The 22,926-nt window shown below is 57.1% G+C and overlaps 1 protein-coding gene and 1 long non-coding RNA gene across 2 annotated transcripts; one reads left to right on the top strand and one right to left on the bottom strand.

Annotated features, from left to right (window-relative positions):
- Positions 1-1,191: 1,191 nt before the first annotated feature.
- Positions 1,192-11,134, bottom strand: FSCN1 (fascin actin-bundling protein 1). Its single transcript, XM_044232546.1, has 5 exons — positions 10,181-11,134; positions 3,533-3,689; positions 3,324-3,445; positions 2,958-3,125; positions 1,192-2,525 (listed from the first exon to the last, which is right to left on the bottom strand). The coding sequence occupies exons 1-5, from the start codon at positions 11,010-11,012 to the stop codon at positions 2,323-2,325; spliced, it is 1,482 nt and encodes a 493-aa protein (XP_044088481.1). The 5' UTR covers positions 11,013-11,134; the 3' UTR covers positions 1,192-2,322.
- LOC122895266 lies at positions 3,072-14,561 on the top strand. Its single transcript, XR_006382180.1, has 5 exons — positions 3,072-3,149; positions 8,216-8,362; positions 12,281-12,476; positions 13,784-13,883; positions 13,973-14,561. It is a non-coding gene; the product is annotated as an uncharacterized LOC122895266 (long non-coding RNA).
- The last annotated feature ends 8,365 nt before the right edge of the window (positions 14,562-22,926 follow it).

The raw sequence follows: 22,926 nt of genomic DNA, 5'->3' as shown, positions 1-22,926 counted from the left end.
GCCGGGCTCAGACCAGGCTCGGATTCGGCCAGGGGACCCCGGGGTCATTCCAGGGCAGTTCTTTCCTGCCCTCCCCAGGCATCACAGGAAACCATGTCCAGCGGCCCAACTGCCCCCCTGCTACCCCTTTCAGTGTGCCTCCCCCCTTCCACCACGGTCTGGAAGATCTTGGCTCAGACCAATTCATCTGTTCCATCCACATCACCGAGACTTTTCTGGCTTCCAGCCTGGCTTTAACAGGGGTGGGGGATTGGTCGCCAGGACCCCACTGGGGCCCCAACAGCCTTTTGTGGCGCCATCTGCCCTTGTCGATCTCGAGACTCCCGCCTCCAGGGACCACCAACCACAGCACAGGCATCCTGGTTTCGTCACCAGCAGCCAATCAGCAGTTTCGCTGTCCACTGGGGCAGCAAGGCGGGAGCAAAAGAGCCGCACCCCAGGTTATCTTCAATCGTCCTCAGTCACCATCTGCTTATCGCTGTACCCCCCAGGTCTTGCTGCTCTGAACCTCGGTCTCCTCCTCTATAAGGCGGAAGAGCGCTACCCCTCCAGCAGCTCTGGCTTAATGAGATCCTGCAGTCCCTGGAGGGCTGGCCACATGGAGGTCTGCCAGATGGAGACGGGCCCCCCAGCTCCCAGGGCTGAGGCCAGGGGTCCTGCTTTGAAGGAGCTTAGCCCATCCAGCAGACCCCTCCCAGGATCTGCACCCTTCTCTGTGCCCGTCCTCAGGGGATTCCTTGGACCACGCAATCCCAGCCCCTGGGGAACCGGAGCCTCGTGTTTGGGGGTGTGCTTGGGGTCTCTTGCAGTGGGTGAAGAGGGCCCCATCAAGGTGCATCCGTGGAGGCAGGAGGAGGAAGCTGGATCTGTGCCATCCTGCTACTTCGCTCCTACCTCCTATGCACACAATCATGCAGTGCACGGGCCCAGCCCAAGTACATGCCTGTTTCCAGGCCTCCAGATAGATACTGGAGAAGGGAAGTTGTGGAACCAGATTCAGCAACCTCCCTACCCAGGAGATCCCGCTATGCCCTTGGGACACTGGCAGCCCCAGGCTGGTCTCTGGGGTCAGAGTCCACCCCTAGCAGAGGCCTCCTCCACTCCTAGAGATGTCCCCGCAGCTCAGAGCATCCACAGGACCCTCGGCCCACCCCCCTGCATCCCCAAGACATACACAGGCCAGCCGAGGGCTGCACACTTGCATTATTTTATTTTGCTTTTCCAGTCTGAAGCTACTATCATGGGCATTTAGTTATACAAATGACACTTACAAAAAATAAAAGACCAAGACACCCAGAGTGAGATGCATGGCAGAGATGAACTGGTCGAGGGGGGCAGGGTTGGCAGGGGCAGGGCTGGGAGCCAGGGGCCTGGAGCCTCCCCGTGGGGCCCCCGGTGGAGGGCGATGCCCGGCTTCATCCCACCCCGAGACCCGAGGAGTCCAGTCGGACAGGGAGCACCGATCACACCGGGGGCTCTGGCTGAGGCGGTGAGGGGCTCAGCACCAACCAGATGGGGACACAAGCCTGGGCAGGCAGGAGGAAGGGGACCGGCAAGGGCCCCCGAGGAGGTGGGGACAGGTACTAGATTCAGGAAAGCACCGTGCGCCCCCACAGCTAGCATACAAGGAGGGCACCGATGCCCAGAGATGCGGTTTCAAGATTCCCCCACAAGACCCCCTTGAAGATCACTCGGGGCTGCCACCAGGCTGGCCTGCATACCTCCAGCAATAATGCCTTGTTTAAAAAAAAAAAAAAAATACTGATTTGGTCATTTTCTGCTTCCAGTCAGGCCAGGACGGGGTGTGCGGTGGGCAGGCCCACTGGGTGCAGAGGGGCGAGCAGCTGGTACATGCCAGTGTCACCCCTCCCCTTCCTGCGGCCTTCCCCTGACGCAGGGGTGGTGCGCGGGGCGGGGGCGGGGTGATAGGCTGGGGGCAGGCACCCAGTTCCGGGGAAGTGGGGCGGGCAGAGGCTCTTGGGAGGGGGGCAGGAAATTCCAGTTACCCCAGCAGGCCCAGGGGCCCGGGAAGGCCTCCTAGCTCCCCCACTCTCCTCGGCCACTTTGGGGAAGTAAGGCTCAGAGTCATCTGAGGTCAGAAGAAAGGGCTGCCAGCCTCGCCCACAGCAGAGAAGAGAGGACAGAGGGGTCTGAGATCCCTCCAAGGACCAGGCACGGGGCAACAGGTGGGGGGGGCACCGTTTTCTCTGGGTTTCCAGTTTGAAAGGCAAGGGGCTCGCCACCACGCCAGAGCCCGCCTGGAGAAGAGAGTTATTAGCAGAAGGGTCTGGGCAGGGCAGGGACGGGACGCTGGGTGGCGGGCTAGTACTCCCAGAGGGTGGCTGGCTCGATGGTCTCAGCGCAGGCCTTCAGGACCCCCGCGTGGTCCCCCTTCAGGTAGCGCCCGCCCGCCTTGATGGCCACCTTGTTGTAGTCACAGAATTCAAAGAAGAAGTCCACGGGGGTGTCGCTGCTGCTGGTGACCGACGAGTCACTGCCCACTGTCCAGTACTTGCCTGTGGAGTCTGGGGGAGCGAGACCCATCAGGTCTCACCCTTGGCCAGCTCCCCACCCTGCCATCATGGGCCTCTGGAGTTGGGGTGCATTCTGTGTGATGCCCACCCATGCCTCCCATCCCTGCTGGATGGAGGTCTGAGCCCTTTCCCCCTGCCAGGACTTTAAGTCCCATAACTCAGGTGTGTGGGACCCCTTCCCTGTCCACCGTTCCCAGAACCCTGTTTCCCTCTCTGCTCTCCTCGCCCTTGCCTAGCTTGTGGGTCCTCTCTCCTACACAAGAGAAGAGGAGAAGGGGCCTGTTGGCCACAGGATGTTTGTCCCCAGAGCCAAGTCACAGGGTGGCCAGGCTGAGCCCCAATGTGGGACAAGGGCGCTTCAATCCCTGTGTGGTCACGCGGGCCCCTGCGCCCCCCCTGGAGCTACCACCCCTCAGAACCCACCTTTGATGTTGTAGGCACCGTCACTGAACTCCAGCTGGAAGACATCATAGCTGGAGCGGTTGGCATCCAGGGTGCCCGTGACCTTGCGGCAGCCAATGAAGCCATGCTCCCCACGGAACACAATGATGGGACGGTTGATGAGCTTCATGAGGAAGAGCTCCGAGTCCCCTGTCCCAAGAAAGGGGAAGGGCGGTGAGTGGGATGATCGTGGCGCGGCTCAGAGAGGGAGAGCAGGGAGTCTGGGGTCGCCCAGCATGTCAGCCCTGGGATGGCGGGGGCATGGGGAAGGGGCGGTTTGGTGAGCCGTCATGAGGTGGGCAGAACCCCCAGAGAACCTGGGACGGGGATGCACCCACAGGTGGCTACCTGCTGTCTCCACCGAGGCAGCCAGCTGCCCGTTCTTCTTGGCCGTCACAAACTTGCCATTGGACGCACGCAGTGTGATCCGCCGATCACGCCACTCGATGTCAAAATAGCAGCTGGCGTTCCTGGGGGTGGCGGGAAGGGTCAGGCGGGGCCGCCCCCGGTCCCCCGACCCCCGGGAAGGGCCAGCCTGGGCGTGGTGGGACACTCACTTGGTGGAGGCTGTGGACTGCACGCCCCCAGTGGCCGTCAGCGTCCAGTACTTGCCCGTGTGGGTGCGGAAGGCGCACTTTTTGGTGTCACGGTCAATCTCCAGCTGGAAGGTCTCTTGGTCGGTCTCCTCATCCTGATTGGCTGACAGGTCCATACCTGCGGGGAGAACTTCCGACTGGCACGGAGACCCCCCCTCACCCCGAACCACAGCCCTGCCCTCACACATCACCTCGGCCTCCACATCAGGGGCCAAGACCCGAGACCCCAGGCGGCCGACTCCGCCTGCCCTCAGCATCATTTTCTCCGATGCTAGAACACCTTAGAACAAACCGTCTGCGCAAAGACTTTCTAGAACCAATCGGGAGAATCTTAATGTGGCCCAGGATTAATTATTGTTAATCATATACTAGTTATGTAAGAAAATGGCCTTAATCTTTCAGATACCCACAAATATCTCACGATGAAATGCCTTGATGTCAGGGATTTGCTTTAAATACAATCAAGGGGCGCCTGGGTGGCTCAGTGGGTTAAGCCTCTACCTTCAGCTCAGGTCATGGTCCCAGAGTCCTGGGATCGAGCCCTGCATCGGGCTCTCTGCTGAGCAGGGAGCCTGCTTCCCCCCCTCTCTCTGCCTGCCTCTCCGCCTACTTGTGATCTCTATCTGTTAAATAAATTTTTAAAAAATTAAAAAAAAAAAAAACAGTGACTACAGGGACAGATGGAGCTAGACGGCAGAATACCGCATTTGGGGGAAATCGATAGATTATATCCTTCCTGCTCCCATATGTGTGTAAAAGTTAGGAATGAAACGTAATACCACACACTCGTTTCAGAAAATTTATAAAACTCATAAATGCATAAAAAGGGAGTCACACGGGGGCACCGGGGTGGCTCAGCAGTTTAAGCGCCAGACTCTTGATTTTGGCTCAGATCATAATCTCAAGAGTCAGGAGATCAAGTCCCGGGGCTCCACATTGAACTTGGAGTCTGCTTGAGATTCTCTGCTCTCTCTCGGGGGCAGGGGAGTCACACATACCCCCATGCCCACCACACCCGCACCCCCAGAACACACTGCAAATAGGAGGTGAACACACCCTCCTCGCCTTTTCCCCGGTGCAGACACACGTATTTTCACTACCTCGAGGGCACACGTGCCACAGATCTCGATTTGCAAATGATCTAGGCAACACTGCTCACACACATTTCCCTGTCCCTAAATCACCTGATGTGACAGAGGGGGCTTCCGTGCTCCCATGTGCTGCTGCCCAGGGGCTGAACTCTGGGGCCCCACCTGTGTAGTTAACCTCTTCCAGCTAACAACCTGGAAATAGGCTATTTGGTTCCAGCAGAACAAATTCACATTCCCCAAACGCCTGGGTTCTAAGAACCACAACAGCAGGGACGTCCGCCCACTCTGCTGGCCATCCAGTCTCGGGGCTCGAAAGTGGGTCACCATTTGTGTCTGGACACCTTTAGGAAGATGGGATCACAGTGGGAGGTGGCAGGCGGCCCTTCAGATGAGCCTCCATCTGGGTTCCCTGCCCAGAACCCACATGTAGTTCTCCACCACCAAGCGGAGGATCTGAAGGGTATGAGCCTGTCTTAACCCCCATCAGCACCAGGGGGTGGAGACCTTCACCTCCAATTCAAGGAGAATGAGCCAGAGGTGCTATGTCCTTGCCCAAGGTCACCCAGAGAGAAACTGGTAAGTGCTGGTAAGCCTTAGGAGGGGAAGTGGGCAAACTGCGGCCTCCACCTCCGTGTTCTCTCTATGGACTGGCAGACCCAGGGTCCTGAACAGCTCCTCTCAAAACCCCTTGGGCTCAAGCCTCCAGGCCTGCTGGGCCCTCTTAGCCCTGATCTCAAGGATCTGCTGACTGCTAGGAGGCAGGCGGTGACCCAGACCCACCATCACACCCCCAGAGACGATGAAGGTCAACAGGGACTCGGCCCCCTGGGTAGCTGAGCCACCAAGAATAAATAGGACCATCCTGGGTGCCTGGGTGGCTCAGTGGGTTAAGCCTCTGCCTTCAGCTCAGGTCATGATCTCAGGGTCCTGGGATCGAGTCCCACATTGGGCTCTCTGCTTGGCGGGGAGCCTTCTTCCTCCTCTCTCTCTCTGCCTGCCTCTCTGCCTACTTGTGGTCTCGCTCTGTCAAATAAATAAAATCTTTAAAAAAAAAGAATAGGACTATCCTAAGGCCACTCTGGGGAGCAGAACGTGAGGCCAGAGTCCCCCAAAAGCTGGTGGACATGCCCCACTCTATAAGCCAGCCCACCCCAGCCCCTGGTACCACCTGCCCAATGTGGGGTGTACTGGCTGACCAGAAGGAGGGGAGAGACACAGGAAAGGCCTCCTCGGGCGTACTCCAGCAGCAGACAGGACAGAAGGGGATCTCTAGAAAACAGGGCAAAAGAGGCAGGAGGAAAGGGACCTGGATTAGAAGTCCAACCTCTAGTCAGAGGTTACGCAGGAAGCCAGGAGGCTCCTTCTCAGGGAGACTTAGCCAGGGGCAGCCCTGTGCTCCAAAAAATCCATACTGACCTGCTCTTCCCACATTAAAACAAAGGGAGGCCCCACCCAAGGGCCACACAGCCGAGGCCATCCGCTGGGCTGCTCAGACCAGACCCCATGCGCTGCCCGTATCCAGTCCTGGACACGGTCTGATGGAACGACCTGGGCCAGCCAGGGTGCTGCCCAAAGTGGGCGCCCAAAGTGCCTTCCCCTCACTCAGCCTGTATCCCTGTCTATCAAAAGGGTCTCTCCACTCTGCCAGGAGGGTGGAAGGATTCAGGGCCCTAGTATCAAGGTGACACCAGGTCTTCGGACCCCAACAGGAAGGAGTACGGCAGCGGGGGTGGGAGAGGGGGGTGTCTCCTCTTCCCAACATCCTGCAGGGCCCTTCCTGGCTCCAAGGCCCTGCCCAGACGGGAAAGGCCCCACTTGGCCTTGGAGTCTCTAATTAGAGCTGGGTTACTATGGGAACAGGGTTTTCTTTGGGATTTTTCTTTTCATCAGCTGCAGCAGCAGCACTGAGTCACAGGCCCGTAGGAGCCCCGGAGAGGCAGATGCGGGGCTGGGAGAAGCTCATCTCCTGCCTCCCCCCACCACATCCCCCGCCCTGCCTGTCCCTCTGCTTCATGGCTTTTCCTGTCCCAAGCCTCTGAGCTATTCCCTATGGTGGCTCAGAGAGGACATTCCATCCCCCTCAGCCTTGGCAGTTCCCAAATTACCCTGGCTGGTCCAAAAGAGGCAACCCCCACCACCCCATTCAGTTTAGGGGAAGGAGCCTGGAAGCTTCTGTGGCCTCCCCTCCCCCTGCCCTCTTTCTACTACGTGACCACCTCAGATCCATCCACCAACCTTGCACAAGAATGACCTCAAATGCCCTGGCTCTTAGGGAGAGCTCTTACACATCCTGCAAAGCCCAGCCTGACCAGCCCTTTTCTCAGGCGACCAGCCAAGCCTGGCCTCTGAGTGCCTCTGAGTGGCTGGGACAGTGCGCAACCCGAGCATGGACCCCCAGGGCAAGGAGGCTGAGACCAAGTGGGAAATGTGGGCCTGACGTCCAGGGTGGGTAAGACTTCCAAGGAGTACTGGGGGCGAAAGACACCCCACGTGGCTGGGAAGTGCCATTCACCCAGCCACCCTGCCATCCTTCATCCCTGCCCAAGCCAGGGCCCTCACCCGTGACGTGGTCACAGCTACACCATTTCTGAGGCCCTGGGATGGACGGATTCCACCCACCTATCACATCAGTCCCCGGACACCGGGACCCCACTCCCTGGTGGCTGAGATGACCCCCTTCCCAGAAACAAACCCTGGCTCAGAGAATGAGCCCACGCCAGCCCTTTATAGATGGGGAAACTGAGGCCAGAGAGCAAGCTGCAGTGTCAGCAGGGAGCACCGCACCTCCACCAGGCAGGCCTGTGCAAGCCTGTGGGCATGATTCACATCCCCCCGCCAGCTAAGCCCAGGAGCCTCCTCCTCCCTGGCTGGCTTTTCCCAACATGTGTCAGAAATACAGACACCGCCTCCTCTGCCACGCAGGCCTGTCCAAAATGGCCTCTGAGACACGCCCCCAACCACACAGCAGCCTAGGTCTCCTTCCATCCCACCGGGAAGCCTTGGGGTCAGTTAACATGAGAACAAGAGGAGGATCCCTAGATCCACGGCCCAAAGAGTCCCAATCTCAGCCCCCAAAGACGACTCCCCCAGTTCTTCGTACCTTTAAACTCAGAGATGAGCCAACACTTCTAGAAGGCCCAATTTCGGACTCCCCCTGCCCCATCAGCCTGAATCACACAGTGACACTTCCAGCAAGGGCTAATAAAGAGGAGAGGGCATCTGCCCAGACTCGCTCTGCTCTTCCCCTCAAGAGGAAGTCATGAGATCCCTGACCCTCAGGGCCAGGTCCACCCGCTCCTCCTCGTCTTCCCCAAGGAAGGCACTGGGTGCAGCCCAGCAGGGACGCGGCCTCCCTTCAGGGGTGAGTGCCTACCGTGGGTCCTGTGGCCCCACCGGCGGTTCCAGTCCCACCTACCAACCTCACAGGCTCTTACTCAGCCATAATGGGCTTTCTGCTCCTCCCTGCCTCAGGGCCTTTACACAAGCTGTGTCTTTTTTGCCTGCAACCCTGTTCCACATGACTGATACATGCCACCTTGTATTCATCCTTCAGGTCAGCTCCAGGGTCCTCTTCGGAAGTGTCTCCCCCACCCTGAAGTCTAATCTGAGATCTTGATGGACACCTAGGCCTCTGCGTGACACCTCTGGGATGCTGATCATGTCCCAGGAAGAACATCAGCTTCAAAAGGGAAGGGTCCAGGTACATATACTCATTCGTTCACCAATGACCATGTCTCACCTGGTAGGAGGGGCTCAAGTTTTGCTGAACAGGTGAGGAGTCCTGCCCCACCTACACTGTGGGGGGAGGGGGGAGGCCACTGTGCCCTGGAGGCTGGGAGGCCAGGTGGTGGTGGGGGGGTGTCAGAAAAGAGCCTATTCTGTAATCAAACAGACCCAGTTCTTCGTGTTGCTCACTTGCTGTGTGACCTTGAGCAAATGGCTTCACCTCTCTGAGGCAAACAGGCTCATCCAACGGAGACAATACTGCCCAAATCAATCAGCAAACTGAGGCACAAAACAGCCATTACCCCATCAGACCCGACCCCAGTGCCAGGGGGCTGTAAGCCCCAGCTCCACAAGACCCCGCCCACAGTCAGGAGGGTGGCCTTCAGGATGAAGGCAGGGAAGTCCACTCCACCGGGAGAAGGACACTGATTGGGCTCCCATCCAGCCATCTCCAGAGGCTGGGGCCCAACTTCCCATTCAGCAGAGCAGGACCCCCACAGGTCTCTCCAGTGGGGCCTCCGGCTGCAAAGAACGAACTGGCTTCCTTGCCAAAGGAGGAACGAGGGCGCCAGAAGGAAGAGAATCCGCCCAGGGGGAAAATCTAAGAAGGGAAAGAGAGGGGCTCACTTCTGGCGCGCAGGCCGGTAGGAAATGGCCAGGCCAGCGGGAGGTCCGGGAAAGAACCAAGCGAGTTGCAGTCAATTGTTCCGGACGGGACACTTGGGGTTGGGTTCACTCGAGGGAAGGGGCTTCCCGAGGGAGCTGGGCTAGGGTCTCGGGGCTCAGGCTCAGTCCACCCTCCCAACGCCCGCAGGGCAGAGCGCAACAGACCCGAGCGAGACGTGCGGGCGCAGGGCGGGGTGCCTGGCAGGGCGCCATCCGCGCCACGCCGTCCCAGGACCGGGGCGCGAGGAGGGAGGCCACCTCCAGGGAAAGCTCCGGACCGGGGCACTAGGCCGGAGACGGCGCGGGGGGTCCTCAGGAGGGGGGACCCGCAGAAAACCGATCCCTTCCCCCGCCCCTCCGCATCTGGTTTTCCCATCTGCAGAGACCGAGCAGGACAAAGGGGGCGAGGGAGGGCCCTCTGGAGGAGCCCGCCCCCATGCTCACAAAGGCCGCGGCCTCGAGCGCGGGGCAGGAGCGGGAGGAGGGGCTGGGGGGGAAGGGCAGACTCTCGGGACGCAGTCCCCCAGCAGAGGCCGACCCCTCGAGGCTGTAAGTGGAGGTACAGAAAGGCCCGGAGGGCTGGAAGGTGGAAGCGCACCCTACGGAGATCAAAGGCTCCCCCAACCCGCAAGCGCCCGGAGGTTCGTGGGGGGTGGGGGTGAGCCCCGCGCGCGGAGCGACCCTCGACTCCGCCCGTGAGCTACAGGCCGGCTGATTAGGGAGGGGCACAAGGAAAGGGGGGAGGGGCGTTCTCCCCAACCCAGGAGGGCTGGGCCCGGCGATCCGCGGAACCCGCGCGCAAGGGGAGTCCCAGGCGGGGGTTCGGTGGGTGGCACATAGGGCGGCGCCTACGCGGGGACCCAGGGAGCCGAAACCCCAACGCCGGCTAGGAGGGTGCCCCGGCGCCCAAGGATGGGCATGGCCCCACCCCTCGCCCCCTCCTCCGGGCCCAAGCACACGTCCCGAGACAAGGCGGGGTGGCCAGCGAGCCTAGCGAGGGCGCACCCGGCGTCGCTAGGGACTGTAGCAGCGCCGCGGGTGAGAAAGGGCGGGAGGCGGGAGGTACGGGGGTGGGGTGCGCTTTGTGCACAGACCGGGAGAGGAGGGGGGCGGCGTCCCCACTCACCCTGGCGCGTGGACACGTTCCTCTCGTTGGCCGCCTGCAGCACGACCTGAGCGCAGCTCTGCTCCAGGGCGAAGAGCTCGTCCTTGCCCACCTTGGTGGCCTTGCCCGCCTTGAGCGTGCCGCTGGGGCCCGACGGCGCCAGGTAGCGGCCCTCGCAGTCGCGGAAGGCCACCTTGCCGGAACGGAACTCTAGCGTGTAGCCAGTGGCGGGCTCGGGGCGCGCCACTAGGCGCCCATCGTGGCGCAGGAAGCGGTGGTCAGCGGTTTGCACGCTGTAGCGCTGGTCCTGGAAGGCCAGCGTGATGAGCGAGTCGACGCCCCAGGGCACGTCGCGGTCCACGGCGATCTCGTCCGCCGGCCGCGCGCTCAGGTGCGCGTAGCGCTTGCGGGTCAGGCTGTAGATGTTGACCTGCGGGTGCATGGCGATGTGCACGCTCCACTTCTCAGCCGGCGACACGGTCTGCGCGAAGCACGACAGGCGGTCCTCGGTGCCGCCGAAGTAGCGCCGGTGCACCTCGGATTGCAGGGACCAGCGGCCGTCGTCGTGCGCCACGATGAGAAAGCGGCAGTCGGGGCCGGGCACTTCGCGCTCGCAGGTCACATTGCCGTCCTTGTCCGCCGCCAGGTAGCGGCCCAGGTGGCTGCGCAGGCACACAGCCGCGCTGCCCGCCTCGTCGGGCGGCTGCTCCAGCGTCCAGATCTGCTTCTTCTTCAGGCTGCTGGCCGACGCGTTCACCTTGAACCCGAACGCCTCTGCCGTCAGGTACTTGTTGCCGCAGTTGATGAGGCCGAACTGGATCTGCACGGCCTCAGCAGTGCCGTTGGCGGTCATGGTGACGGCGAGCGGGAGGGCCCCGGCGCGGCCCGGGAGGTCGGTGGCGGGTCCCCGCGGCGGCGCCCTGCTCCTTTGTTCGAGACCGCCGCCCGGCTCGCACCCTCCGCAGCGCTCCACAAAGCCTGCCCGCGGCGCGCGGGCCCCTTTCTAGGCGCGGTGACGTCAGCGTCGCGGGGCCCCGCCCCCGCCCCGCCCCGGGGCTCGGCAGGGGAGGGGGCTCAGGGAGCGCGCGGCGCGGGGACTCAAGGGGCGCGGATGGCTGCTGGGCTCTCCGCGTTCCCCCGGTTCTGCACGGCCGCCCTCTGAAGCGCCCCCAGCTCGCGCCCCCCAGTGCCAGGGTCCCACCCCCTCAGCGCCGCAGCCTGAGGACCCACCCGGAGCTCGGGACCGGTCGGAGTCCTCCCCGTTCTAAGCCTAGCGGGGAGGAAGGGTTTGAGGTTGTGACAGAGACCGCAGAGACCGCAGAACATATCTGTACTGGGTGGGGGCGGACCGGAGGCTGCTCGGAGGAGGTGGCCTTAGAAGCAGAGCTTTAAAGGAGGGAGGGTGCACTCACCCCCGGCGCAGGGGCGGGTGAGCCAAAGAGGGGTAGGGCGGGACAGGAGCTGGGGGAAGGGCCCACAGACCCCAACTCACCCAACTTAGGCCTTGTAAGACACTTCCCTGCAGGCCACCCAGACCCTGCCCTCAGACCAAGCACTCCGCCATGCTGGCCCAAAATAGTTCTTCAAGGTAGTGGCAGAGACAAGTGACTGCTGTTCCCATTCTGGGGTTGCAGAAGTCTCAGGGTTCTGGCGGTGGGGTGGGCTGCTCAGAGGTGGGACCCACTCCTGGCCCCACAGTCTGAAGGGCGTGGGCGGGCTGGGGGCTCCAGGACCAGTGTGCCCTTCAATGTATACCCTCAGGCTCCCACTTTCTAGGTGGCTGAACTGGTCGAAGCCCTCCTCCTTCAGGACCCCAACTCTGTACCATTCTCCCTCGAAGGGGACACTCCCTGCAGGCATTCACTGCCACCCTGCCACGTCCTCCCCCTTCTAGGAACACTTCCCTTTTCTAAGGCCAGGACTTTTGCTGGGACATTCCCCACATGCCAAGCAAGCTCATGGAATGCCAGCATGACCACAAGCTGCCCACAAGGTCTCGGGGCAAAGGCATAGAGCCCTGAACTGGCTCCCCAGCTGATTGGTCTGGGCTGTGTCTGCCCCCAGGCAAGCACCTCCAGGGATTTTTTTTTTTTTTTTTTTTTTTTTTTTTAAATCTTCCAGGGCAAGATGGCATCACCTTCTCACCGTTGTGGCTCAAATGTGTTTCCTGGCAGGGCCTAGAACCCCAGGCAGGCAGTGGCCATATCCTCCTGCCCCACGAAACCCATGCCTCAAGAGCCGGAACATCAAAAATTTCTCATTTTGAGGTTATCCCTTAGGCTTGAAACCCAGGATCTCCCTGGCTCTGTGACTTCAGGTAAGTTGCCTAAACTCTCTGAGTTTCCATTGTTGTAGAAGAGATACAAATCCCCCATCTCAGGAGGGTCTCAGTGTCCCTGGGGGCATGGAGCTCAGACACTGTCCCTGTCCACCCTCAGGAGCCCTTCCAGTCCCCTAGAAGCCGTGCATCTAATTAGAAAGACCCCAGACCTCTGGCCAACCTCCTCCAAGGCTCAAAGGAAAGGCGGATGAATAGTTGTAGGCGTTTCCAGAAGGCTGTGTGGTGCCCAGCTTGGTGCTGGCAGGGGGACTGGAGGATGCTGAGACTTGCCTATTGGGATCAGGAATGGGTGGCCCCTCCCTCTGGTCTGCAGTTCCCTGCCCCTGCTCTGGCCAAAAGGCCCCTCCTACAGCTCTACAGCCTGGAGACCAGGAAGGGCTCCTGCCCCTCAGTCAGATCAGAGGTGGGGGAGGGTCCACTCCTTCCCAGGCGATGCCAGTCTAGAAAGACTGGCAAGTCGGGAAGCCTGGGTGGCTTAAGTTGGTTAAGCGTCTGCCTTCCGCTCAGGTCATGATCCCAGCATCCTGGGATCAAGTCCCACATCTGGCTCCTTGAGCCTGCTTCTCTCTCTGTCTCTGCCTGCCACTCTGTCTGCCTGTGCTCACGCGTGCTCTCTCTCTCTCTCTCTGACAAATAAATAAATAAAATCTTTAAAAAAAAAAAAAGAAAGAAAGAAAGACTGGGAAGTCCAGAGTCCAGATGGGTTTGCAGCAGTCTGGGGGTTCAAATGCACATCTCTGGCTCTCGGCTTTGTCCTCTCTGAAGGGGTCATGGTGACAGCACCTACCCCAGCAGAAATGCCCAGAAGGACAGTAGAAGCTAACGTTGGTGGCTCATCAGGCACCTAGGAGACAGTGCCTGGCATGTGGTCAGTGTGCAGCAAACATCGCTGTTTTATTGTTCACTAACAACATGGACAGGAGGATCCTGGGGACACAGACGGATCTTCTCTGGCCCCCAGAGTCCCCAGGAATCCCCAGGACCCTAGTCCTGCAGTGAAGCGAAGGCAGAGTCGTGGGAAGCCTTTAGGATCCATCAGAACTCAAAGCCTTGTGCCTATTTATTGGATAAATTAAAATTGAATGTTGCAAAGGGCAGAGGTAGGAGGAAGAGAAAGGCCCCCCCGGGACCTGCGCACAGGACAAGGACAGCCCCAGTGAACAAAATCGAGCCTGCAGGTTTCTGGGGTCACTGGGGTCAGTATAGGAAGCACTGAGGTGAATTTCTATGGATGTGGAACTAAATTACTAGTATTTAAGTTGCTTTTTTTCCCCCCTGAATAGACGATAGGTTCCATGACTCAAATAATCAAAAACTTAAAGTGGCCCTTGTCCTCATCGGCAGTTCAATTTGTCACTTATGTGTCCCTGTCTTCACACTAAGGTGAGCAACCGCCTTTGTATTCTTCTCTCCATTATTTGCTATTCTTCTATCACTTGATGTATCTTTTTATTCTTTTTCTTTTTTTTAAGACACCCACCATGGGACTCAAACTCATGACCCAGGGATCAAGAGACGCGTGCTCTCCAGAATGAGCCAGCCAGCCGCCTCTTACTTGGTTATCTTAATGCCGTTTGAGCTCCAGTACAAAAGCGGCTTCCTTGTTCTTCTTCCCTGTTCTAGAACATTCCACAGCACTGTGGGCCGTGTTTGTTTACCCGGCGCCGTATGGATGGACATTTGGATTGTTGCGGTGGATGCCTTGCTTTGGCCAGGCCCCCCTCCCAACAGTGTAGTCCTCAACCACACACCGGCATGTTTTTGTGCATCTCCTTGCCCAACCATGCCCTGTGTACCGTGTAAGGAAATGAAGGTTGTCCAGTCTTGCCTTGAATGCCTCTGGTAATGCGGAGCTCACTCCATGCTCTGTCCAGTGCCAAGGCGGGTGGTATGTATGTGCCGTGCACTAGCTTGCTTGGAGATTTGGAAGTGAGGAAGCCCTGGCCCATTGAAGCTGCCAGGAGTGAGGGTGTCCTATGGAGTTGCCAAACGACCACATGTCTGGATCTCCTGACCATAGAGCCTTAGATGGGGTAAGAGGGAAGCCTCTCTTTTTTTTTTTTTTTTTTTTAATAAGTAATCTCAACACCCAACGTGAGGCTTGAACTCACCACCCTGAGATCGAGAGTCACATACCTCTGTGACGGAGCCAGCTAGGCACCCAAAAGCTTCTTGGCTTTAAAAGATATTTATTACAGGGGCACCTGGGTGGCTCAGTGGTTTAAGCCTCTGCCTTCGGCTCAGGTCATGATCCCAGGGTCCTGGGATCGAGCCCCACATCCGGCTCTCCGCTCTGCGGGGAGCCTGCTTCCTCCTCTGTCTCTCTCTGCCTGCCTCTCTGCCTACTTATGATCTCTGTCTGTCAAATAAATAAATAAAATCTTTAAAATATATATATATTTATTATTATAATCAATTATTACTGGGAAGCCAATACAGGCACAAAATCTCAGGCAAGTTGAGCAAAAGAGCATTTCAAAAGTCACCTGCTGCTCTGTCCCCATGTCGTGTGCCCTCCACTGGCCTTCTCCCGGCCCATGTTTCGGTTACACTGGGCACCTCTGTGTCCAGCACAGTCACACGGTGCTGTCGGCAGACCCTGCCTCAGGTCCCGCTGGGGAAGGACAGGAACACGGTCACTGTGTCCCCGGGCCCCATGGGAGCCCAGGTGCCACCTGAGCTGCCCTGGAAGGAGGACATGGCGGGAACCAGACCTGAGTGGCTCCTGGGCAGGCCACCTTGTGGCATGTGCCTGATAGGGGGAGGGAAATGAGGCCACTGGGAAGGGCTGCTCAGATGGCCCCAAACCCAGTTCCCCAGGTGAGGACCTTGACCCACGGAGACCCAGACCCCTTCTCCCCCAGCCGAGCAGCCTTGGGGGGGAATCCCTGAGCCCACCCCCGGCGAGCAGGGGTTCCTGAGACGAGATCCCAAGGTGCACCTGGCACAAAAGTCAAGGAGTAGACCCTGACGTCCCTCGCGTCCTGGCTCTGATGCATACTTGCCACCTTCCATGAATTACTTCCCTCTGGTGCCTCTGTTTCCTTGCCTGTCAGATGGAAGTAATGACACCTGCAGAGTTTCTCAGAAAAATGCCGAGGGAGACGTAATCTCAGCACAACATCCTATTAGAAACAGCAACCAAATGTCTTCACCTTCCCTCCCAAAAGTCCTGCACTTGGAACGGCAGGAACGCCTGGAGTTTGCCTTACAATATTCCAGACAGGGTGGCGGATACGTAGGGCTCCCTGCATGATCGTCTCTACTTTAATAACTATTTGTGGACATTTCCATAATAAAAGGTTTTGGAAAAACCTACCAAGAATAAAAATAAAAAATAAAATACCCAGCCCCCCCTCCAAGAAAATGTTGTGTGTTGAGGCGGGGGGGAATAGATGGAATGTGATCTCTGCGCTGGCGGGGAGAGCACAGGCGGGTGCGCTATGCTTCAGTGTTTTTTACGTATGTGTTATTTTTCATGACAATAATAAAACCTGGGAGACGTTGTAAAGCCCTCTTTTCACCTGTGCCATAGCTCTGTGTGAGAGGGCTGCCCTCCCGGTGTTCCGACCACTGCCCACCACACCGACCTCTTTATGATGATTCGGAAATGTATTAGGCAGACAGAGGTGGAGAGATGATGGATGGTTGGATAGTTGGATGGATGGATGGATGGACGGACGGATGGTTGGATAGATGGATGGTAGGTTGATGAATGATGAATGGAGGGATGGATGGATGGATGGACGGTTAGTAGGTTGATAGATAGATGGATAGATGAGTGGAAACATGGATAGATGGATAGATGGATGATAGGATGATAGATGATGAATGGATGGATGAATGGACTAGGTTGCTAGATGGATAAGTGGATGGATGGATGGATGGATGGATGGACGGATGGATGGATGGATGGATGGTAGGTTGACGATGATGAATGGATGGATGGATGGATGGTAGGATGAATGGACTGTAGGTTGCTAGATGGATAAGTGGATGGATGGATGGATGGATGGATGGACGGATGGATGGATGGATGGATGGTAGGTTGACGATGATGAATGGATGGATGGATGGATGGATGGATGGATGGTAGGTTGATAGATGATGAATGGATGGATGGATGAATAGATGGATGGTAGGTTGATAGATGATGGATGGTGGGTGGTTGGGTGGATAGACAGATGGATAGATGATAGGTAGGGGAAAGAAGATGGATAGATAGGTAGATAGATGTTGGATGGATGAATAAATAGATTGATAGATGATAGATGGGAAGATAGATGGTTGGAGGGATAGATGATAGGGGATGGATGGATGGTGGATGGATAGATTGATAAATGATAGGTAGATAGAAAGATGGATGATAGATGGATAGGTAGATAAACAGATGCAAAGGTAGATAGATAGTAGGTTGATAGATCACAGATTGATGAATAGAAGATAGTGATAGTTATTAGATACGGAAATGCATAGCTTTATTTCTGAGGGCCTTGTTTACATATTTGTCTTGGCTTCAGCTTCTTTCTCTGCATCTTGCTTCCATCCCTTGGTGACCCTTCCCAAGGAGCCCCCCTCCTAGTCTCCAGGGCTGTCTATACCACCTCTTTACACTAGGGCATGTGCAGAGTCATGAAATTCCTACACGGCTGACGCTCCCAGCTCGGTCAGGGGTCATGACTGCCTGGACCGGTCGTGGGCTCACCTCTACCCCTTCCTGAGCTGAGCCGGGCTATCCAGCGCCTCCTACACCCCAGGCCCCCAGGGGTCCTCAAGGCAGGAATCTTCCCCAGCCTGAGAGCTGGGTGCTAGCTTGACCGGCTCCTGGGGACCCTCTCGCTGGGCTCTGCCCTTGTGGGGCACAGGGTCTGTCTGGTTGGGGAGGCAGGCGTTCATTCTCATAAAATCTCCAGGCATTGTGCTGAGAACGTGATCTGCTTTAACTTCTGATGCGCTGGGAGTCTTCCCTGTTTCCCAGATGAGATGAAGGGACACACCCTACAGAAGGCAGATGGGTGGTTGCTGGGGGAAGGGGAGGAACTGCCTGATGGGTGCAGGGTTCCTTCTGGGGTGAGAGAAATGCTCTGGAGGTGCTGATGCATGTAGTTAATACTACAGAAGTATGAGTATATATATATATATATATATATATATATATATTTTTTTTTTAAGATTTTATTTATTTATTTGACAGACAGAGATCACAAGTAGGAGGAGAGGCAGGCAGAGAGAGAGGAGGAAGCAGACTCCCTGCTGAGCAGAGAGCCCGACTCGGGGCTGGATCCCAGGATCCTGGGATCATAACCTGAGCTGAAGACAGAGGCTTTAACCCACTGAGCCACCCAGGTGCCCCAGATGTATATATTTTTTTAATTTTTTTTTTTTTTTTTTTGACAGAGAGAGCCACCACAGCAAGGGGGAGCAGCAGGCAGAGGCAGAGGGAGAGGGAGAAGCGGACTCCCCACTGAGCAGGGATCCCGATACGGGACTCGATCCCAGGACTCTGAGATCATCACCTGAGCCGAAGCAGGAGGCTTAACCGACTGAACAACCCGGGCGCCCTAGAAGTATATACTTTAAAACAGTAAGTTGTATGTTATGTAAATTTTACCCCAATTTTAAAAACCCATCACTTTTGGGGAGAAAAAAGAACACAACCAAATCACGCCACGAGGTGTGATAGTATGAGGACCCAAACTCCCGGGTACTCCCTCCCGGGGGGGCTGCTCCCCCTCTTGCCTTGAGCAGGGGTCACACCCCTTCCTTCCAGGCACTACAGCCTCCCCAGCCTCCCAGCCCTCAGCCTCCTCACACCTCTCCCCCCGGGGCTCCCCCTTCACACCCAGCTTGGCAGCCTCACGCCACACCCAGGGAGTCCCTGGAGACCTCACGCCACCCCCAACCCATCCCCCACCCAAAGCTTCTCTTTGACTATCACCCAGAGCCCGGGGCTTGGGGCTCCGCTGGCTCATCACAGCCCCCTTGAAGCTTAGGTTTGTCGTCTGCAAAAGGGCAGGGCATGAGGCTGTCCTGGGAGCTCTGAGCCAGCATCCTCAGAGCTGTGTGATGGGGACTGGGCTTCCCGTCCCTCAGAAGGAGGGGAGTGTGGCCGGGGTGGTGAGGGGCCAGAAGCGCTGTCCACGTCACAGACGTCCAGATGTCCCCGGCTCAGCCCTCCATAAATGACCTGCCTGGAGGCCGGAGCCTGTGAATGGCTTCCGTTGTTCTGCTGTGGAAGGGGGCCCCTCGAGGCAGCCTGGTACGGCCTGCATCCCTCCAGGGCACCTTGCAGGGGGGAGGGAGCGTCCCTCCAGGGCAGGATTCCAGGACCCCTGTGCCATCCAGGGCCACAGGCTGCCCCCCAGCATGGTGGGGACAGAGCCGAGGCGGGCACAAGGAGGCCATCGCCCCCTCACCCTGTCCTGGCCAACACCCCTGCCAGTCTCTGGCTGTTGCGCCTTCCGGTTACAGACAGGGCCACCAAGGCCTGGACAGTACGAAAAGGCCCTAGTCCAGCTTTAAGGAGGGATGTGCCGTTTTGGGGGTGCCAGGATGCCGCACCTGCCAGGGGGGCAGATGCTGCTCTGGCCCTGAGGCCCAGGCGTGTTTTGCAGAGTGAGGCTGCGGCGGCAGGTGCCTGGCAAGAGACTGGCTAATTAAGAGGGCATTAGCACCCCGGGCAGAGCCTCGATCCTGCCAAGACATCCTTGCCAGGAGTGGGCCTGGATTCCTTGGCCGTGGAGAGGCCCCTGGCTGGTGGCGAGCCTTGGTCTCCTAGCGCGGGCCACCACCCCACCCCTGTCCCGAAGGGCCTGCGCCCCTTAGGGCTCCCCCCCACCCGCGCTGTAAAACCTCAGTGGGACGGGCCTGTCTCTGGCCTCGGCGCCTTCTACCAAACGGGGTGGCCATCCACTGCTGCTGGGGCCTGAACACAGCCCATCCGGGTCAGCTGCGAGGAACAAGGCGTCTGTCTTCCCTGGTTCAGCGAGGCCCGCGCGCGCTGTTCTGATCAACTCCTGATGCTCGGGGGCACAGGGGGACAAGGGTCACAAGCGTGTCTCCCTAGTACAGCTGCCCCCAAGGCGTCGACCAGGACAGCCCAAGCGGCTTCTGAGAAGGCAAGTGTGATGGGGTCCCCTCTCACTTAAACCTCTCCCATGGCTCCCCAGGGCCCAGCACCCAGCACGTCAGGGTCCCTGATGGTCTGGCCTCTGCGACCCCGTCCTGCTTCCCTTCCTGGTCCCTCTCCACTCACTCACACCCTCCCCATGGGTCTCCAGAGGTGCCGCCATTGCCTGCTTCGCCCTGCCCTGGGCAACGTGGGTCTGAACCCTGTGTGTCCACTTACACATGGATTTGCTAGGTGTATTTTCCCTTCTCGTGATTTTTTTAAAGATTTTATTTATTTATTTATTTATTTATTTATTTATTTGACAGAGAGAGGGAGGCCTGGGTGGCTCCGTAGGTTGAGTAACTGCCTTCGACTGAGGTCATGATCTCAGGGTCCTGGCACTGAGACCCGGCTTGGGCTCTCTGCTCAGCGGGGAGCCTGCTTTTCCCTCGCCCTCTGCTCCTCCCCCTGCTTGTGCTTTCTCTGTCTCTCTCACTCAAATGAATAAATAAAATCTTTAAAAAATATATTTTATTTATTCATTTGAGAGAGAGAGAATGAGAGAGAGAAAGCAAAAGAGGAGAGAGGTCAGTGGGAGAAGCCAACTCCCTGGTGAGTAGGGAGCCTAATGTGGACTCCATCCTGGGACTGCAGGATCATGGGCTGAGCCAAAGGCAGTTGCTTAGCCAACTGAGCCACCCAGGTACCCAAATAAATAAAATCTTTAAAAAAAAAAAAAAAAAGAGGAGCGCCTGGGTGGCTCAGTGGGTTAAAGCCTCTGCCTTCGGCTCAGGTCATGATCCCAGGGTCCTGGGATCGAGCCCCGCATCGGGCTCTCTGCTCAGCAGGGATCCTGCTTCTCCCTCTCTCTCTGCCTGCCTCTCTGCCTACTTGTGATCTCTGTCTGTCAAATAAATAAATAAATAAATCTTTTTAAAAAAAAAGAAAGAAAAGACAGAAAGAAAAAGAAAACCCTGACTTAGCTCACTAAACAACGAAGCCATTAGTTAATGGCAAGAGACAAGAAGTCCCAAAGAGGGGAGTTTCCAGGGTTGGTTAATTCTGGTAATAGCTGGAAAAGGACCCTGGAACTTCCCCCACTCCTCTGCTATTCTTATTGAGTCAGCTTTGCCATCAGGCTGAGCACCTCAGAGTAAAAAAATGGCTACCAGGGCTCCAAACATCACATCATTTTCCTAACATTATCTAGACTAGGTTTTTGACAACTGATAAACTCCTTCTCGGCATCATGATTTAAACACATAAGGTCAGGGGCGCCTGGATGGCTCAGTGGGTTAAAACCTCTGTGTTCGACTCCAGTCATGATCCCAGCATTAGTGTCCTGGGATCAAGCCCCGCCTCAGGCTCATTGCTCAGCAGGGAGCCTGCTTTCTCCTCTCTCTCTCTCTCTCTCTGCCTGCTTCTCTGCCTGCTTGTGATCTCTGTCAAATAAATAAATTAAAAACAAACAAACAAAAAACCACAGAAGGTAAAATTCATAAAATTACAAAGGAAATCAATTACATTAAAGTTGTCAACATATTGTTTAAATGTGATATGCTAATGTGTGTGCTTCTTAATGATACACTAAAAAATAATATCTCATGGTGGATTCAAGAACTACCATGACTTGAGTCTAAATGATATTCTGAAATTTCCCCAGGAAGAGTAACATGGGCTAAAGGCATGAGTGACACTGTTGGGGACCAAGACCTGCGCCCTGGGTGGATTTGTTGCTCACTTACATAAAGGAGGGAAATGCTAAACTCAGTTAGTGACCATCAGCACATGATTATTTCCCACCCAGGTTCACAGACTCCAGACTCCCCAGTTCCAGCAGCTCTTTGCAGAGGGCTATCTTTGCACATCGAAGAAATACTGGGGCTTCTGGCTGATTGTGTTGTTAGAGCACGTGACTCTTCATCTCAGGGTCGTGAGTTCAATCACTAGGTTGGGCAGGGAGCCTACTTAAAAAGAGAAAGAGAGAGAGAGAAACACTTTCCCAACCCCTCTAGGACATCTTCCCTGAATTCTCTTGGCCAAGTTGCGAAATGTGCCCCTCTCTGAAAGCAGCCCCCAAAGAATGACCTTGTGATCCAACAATTCCTCCCTGGGTCTATACCCAGTGAATTGAAAGGGGGACTCTGTATTTGTGGGGCCATATTCACAGCCACATGACTCCCACTGGCCAAAAGGTGAGAGCGGCCAAAAGGTGGGAGCGACCCAAGGGTCTGTCGATGGATGTTGGACAAACAGAATGTGGGCCATCCATAAATGGAATATTACTCACCCGTCAAAAAGAAAAGCACACAACGCGGTGCGAAGTAGGCTAGACAATAAAGGATCAAAGGAAATACTAATTTGAATGGAGTAGGAATGAGGTCTCTGGAGGAGTCTCGTTCACAGGGACGGGAGCTGAATGGCGGCCGCACCTGACTTCGTGACTTACTGCATCACCCAGTAAACGAGACAGCGCCCTTCTGGGAGGAGACAGAAACACACACCACTGGAGTGAAAAAGGGAGCCCAAAGACACAGAGGTCAGTACACAGACAGCCTCCGAGCGGGATCATGTTTTGTAAAAAGGAGGCAATGCTGCCGACCCCACAGGGTGGTGGGGGAATGTTCTGGAAAAGGGGTTGCATCATCTGGAGTCAGCAGAGGAGTAGGAGTTGAGGGGCCAGCTTAGGTTAGATCTGGGGTGCGGAGGAAGGGAGACAGAATTGCAGAGGCCAGACCTGCAGGCCTGTGCTCACAGGGTTTATCCTGAGAGCGCTGGGGAGCCATGGGGGGGCTGAGCGGGAGTGTGCTCTGCTCCCGTTGTCACCTGTAGGAAGATGGTGAGGAGAAGCCAGCCTGGGGCCGAGGCTGGGGAAAGAAATGCAGCCCGCAGGAGGGGGACTCTCCACACCTGGGGTAGAGGCCCCAATTCTGAGGGCCTCAAGGGCCAGCCAAGCAAAACCCAGAGGATGTGCCCAGAAAGCAGTTTCTGTTTTGGGGACAGAACTGACACCATGAGCAGGGCTGGCAGTGGGGAGCGAGAGCAGGGCCACATAGGCCCCCGGGGACCTCAAGTCTCCTGGGGTCATGACCAGTGGTAATATTGCACAGCTTCCCTCCTCCGGCCCTAGCTTCTGAAACAGAGCGGGACCCCTCTGTCCCTTCCTCTTCCGCTGTCCCGGGCTTTCCACACCCCAGGTGGGAAGTCGGAAGTGGGAAGAGCCAGCAGAGTCCCCTTCCCTCCCCTTAGCTTCCCCAGTCTGGCGGGGGCTTGTGGCGGGCGGAGGGCAGCAGCATACCCAAGAACTAGCCTCTG

Source organism: Neovison vison, chromosome 14, assembly GCF_020171115.1.
Source record: "Neovison vison isolate M4711 chromosome 14, ASM_NN_V1, whole genome shotgun sequence".
Classification (NCBI taxonomy): domain Eukaryota; kingdom Metazoa; phylum Chordata; class Mammalia; order Carnivora; family Mustelidae; genus Neogale; species Neogale vison.
This window is presented reverse-complemented; position numbering and strand designations above follow the sequence as displayed.

Excerpts from the sequence above, each read along its gene's own strand:
- FSCN1 (XM_044232546.1), bottom strand. The coding sequence starts at position 11,012 with ATGACCGCCAACGGCACTGCTGAGGCCGTGCAGATCCAGTTCGGCCTC. Across the intron at positions 3,690-10,180 it reads GAACGTGTCCACGCGCCAGG|GTATGGACCTGTCAGCCAAT; the intron begins GTGAGTGGGGAC and ends TTCTCCCCGCAG. Across the intron at positions 2,526-2,957 it reads CGGTGCCTACAACATCAAAG|ACTCCACAGGCAAGTACTGG; the intron begins GTGGGTTCTGAG and ends TCGCTCCCCCAG.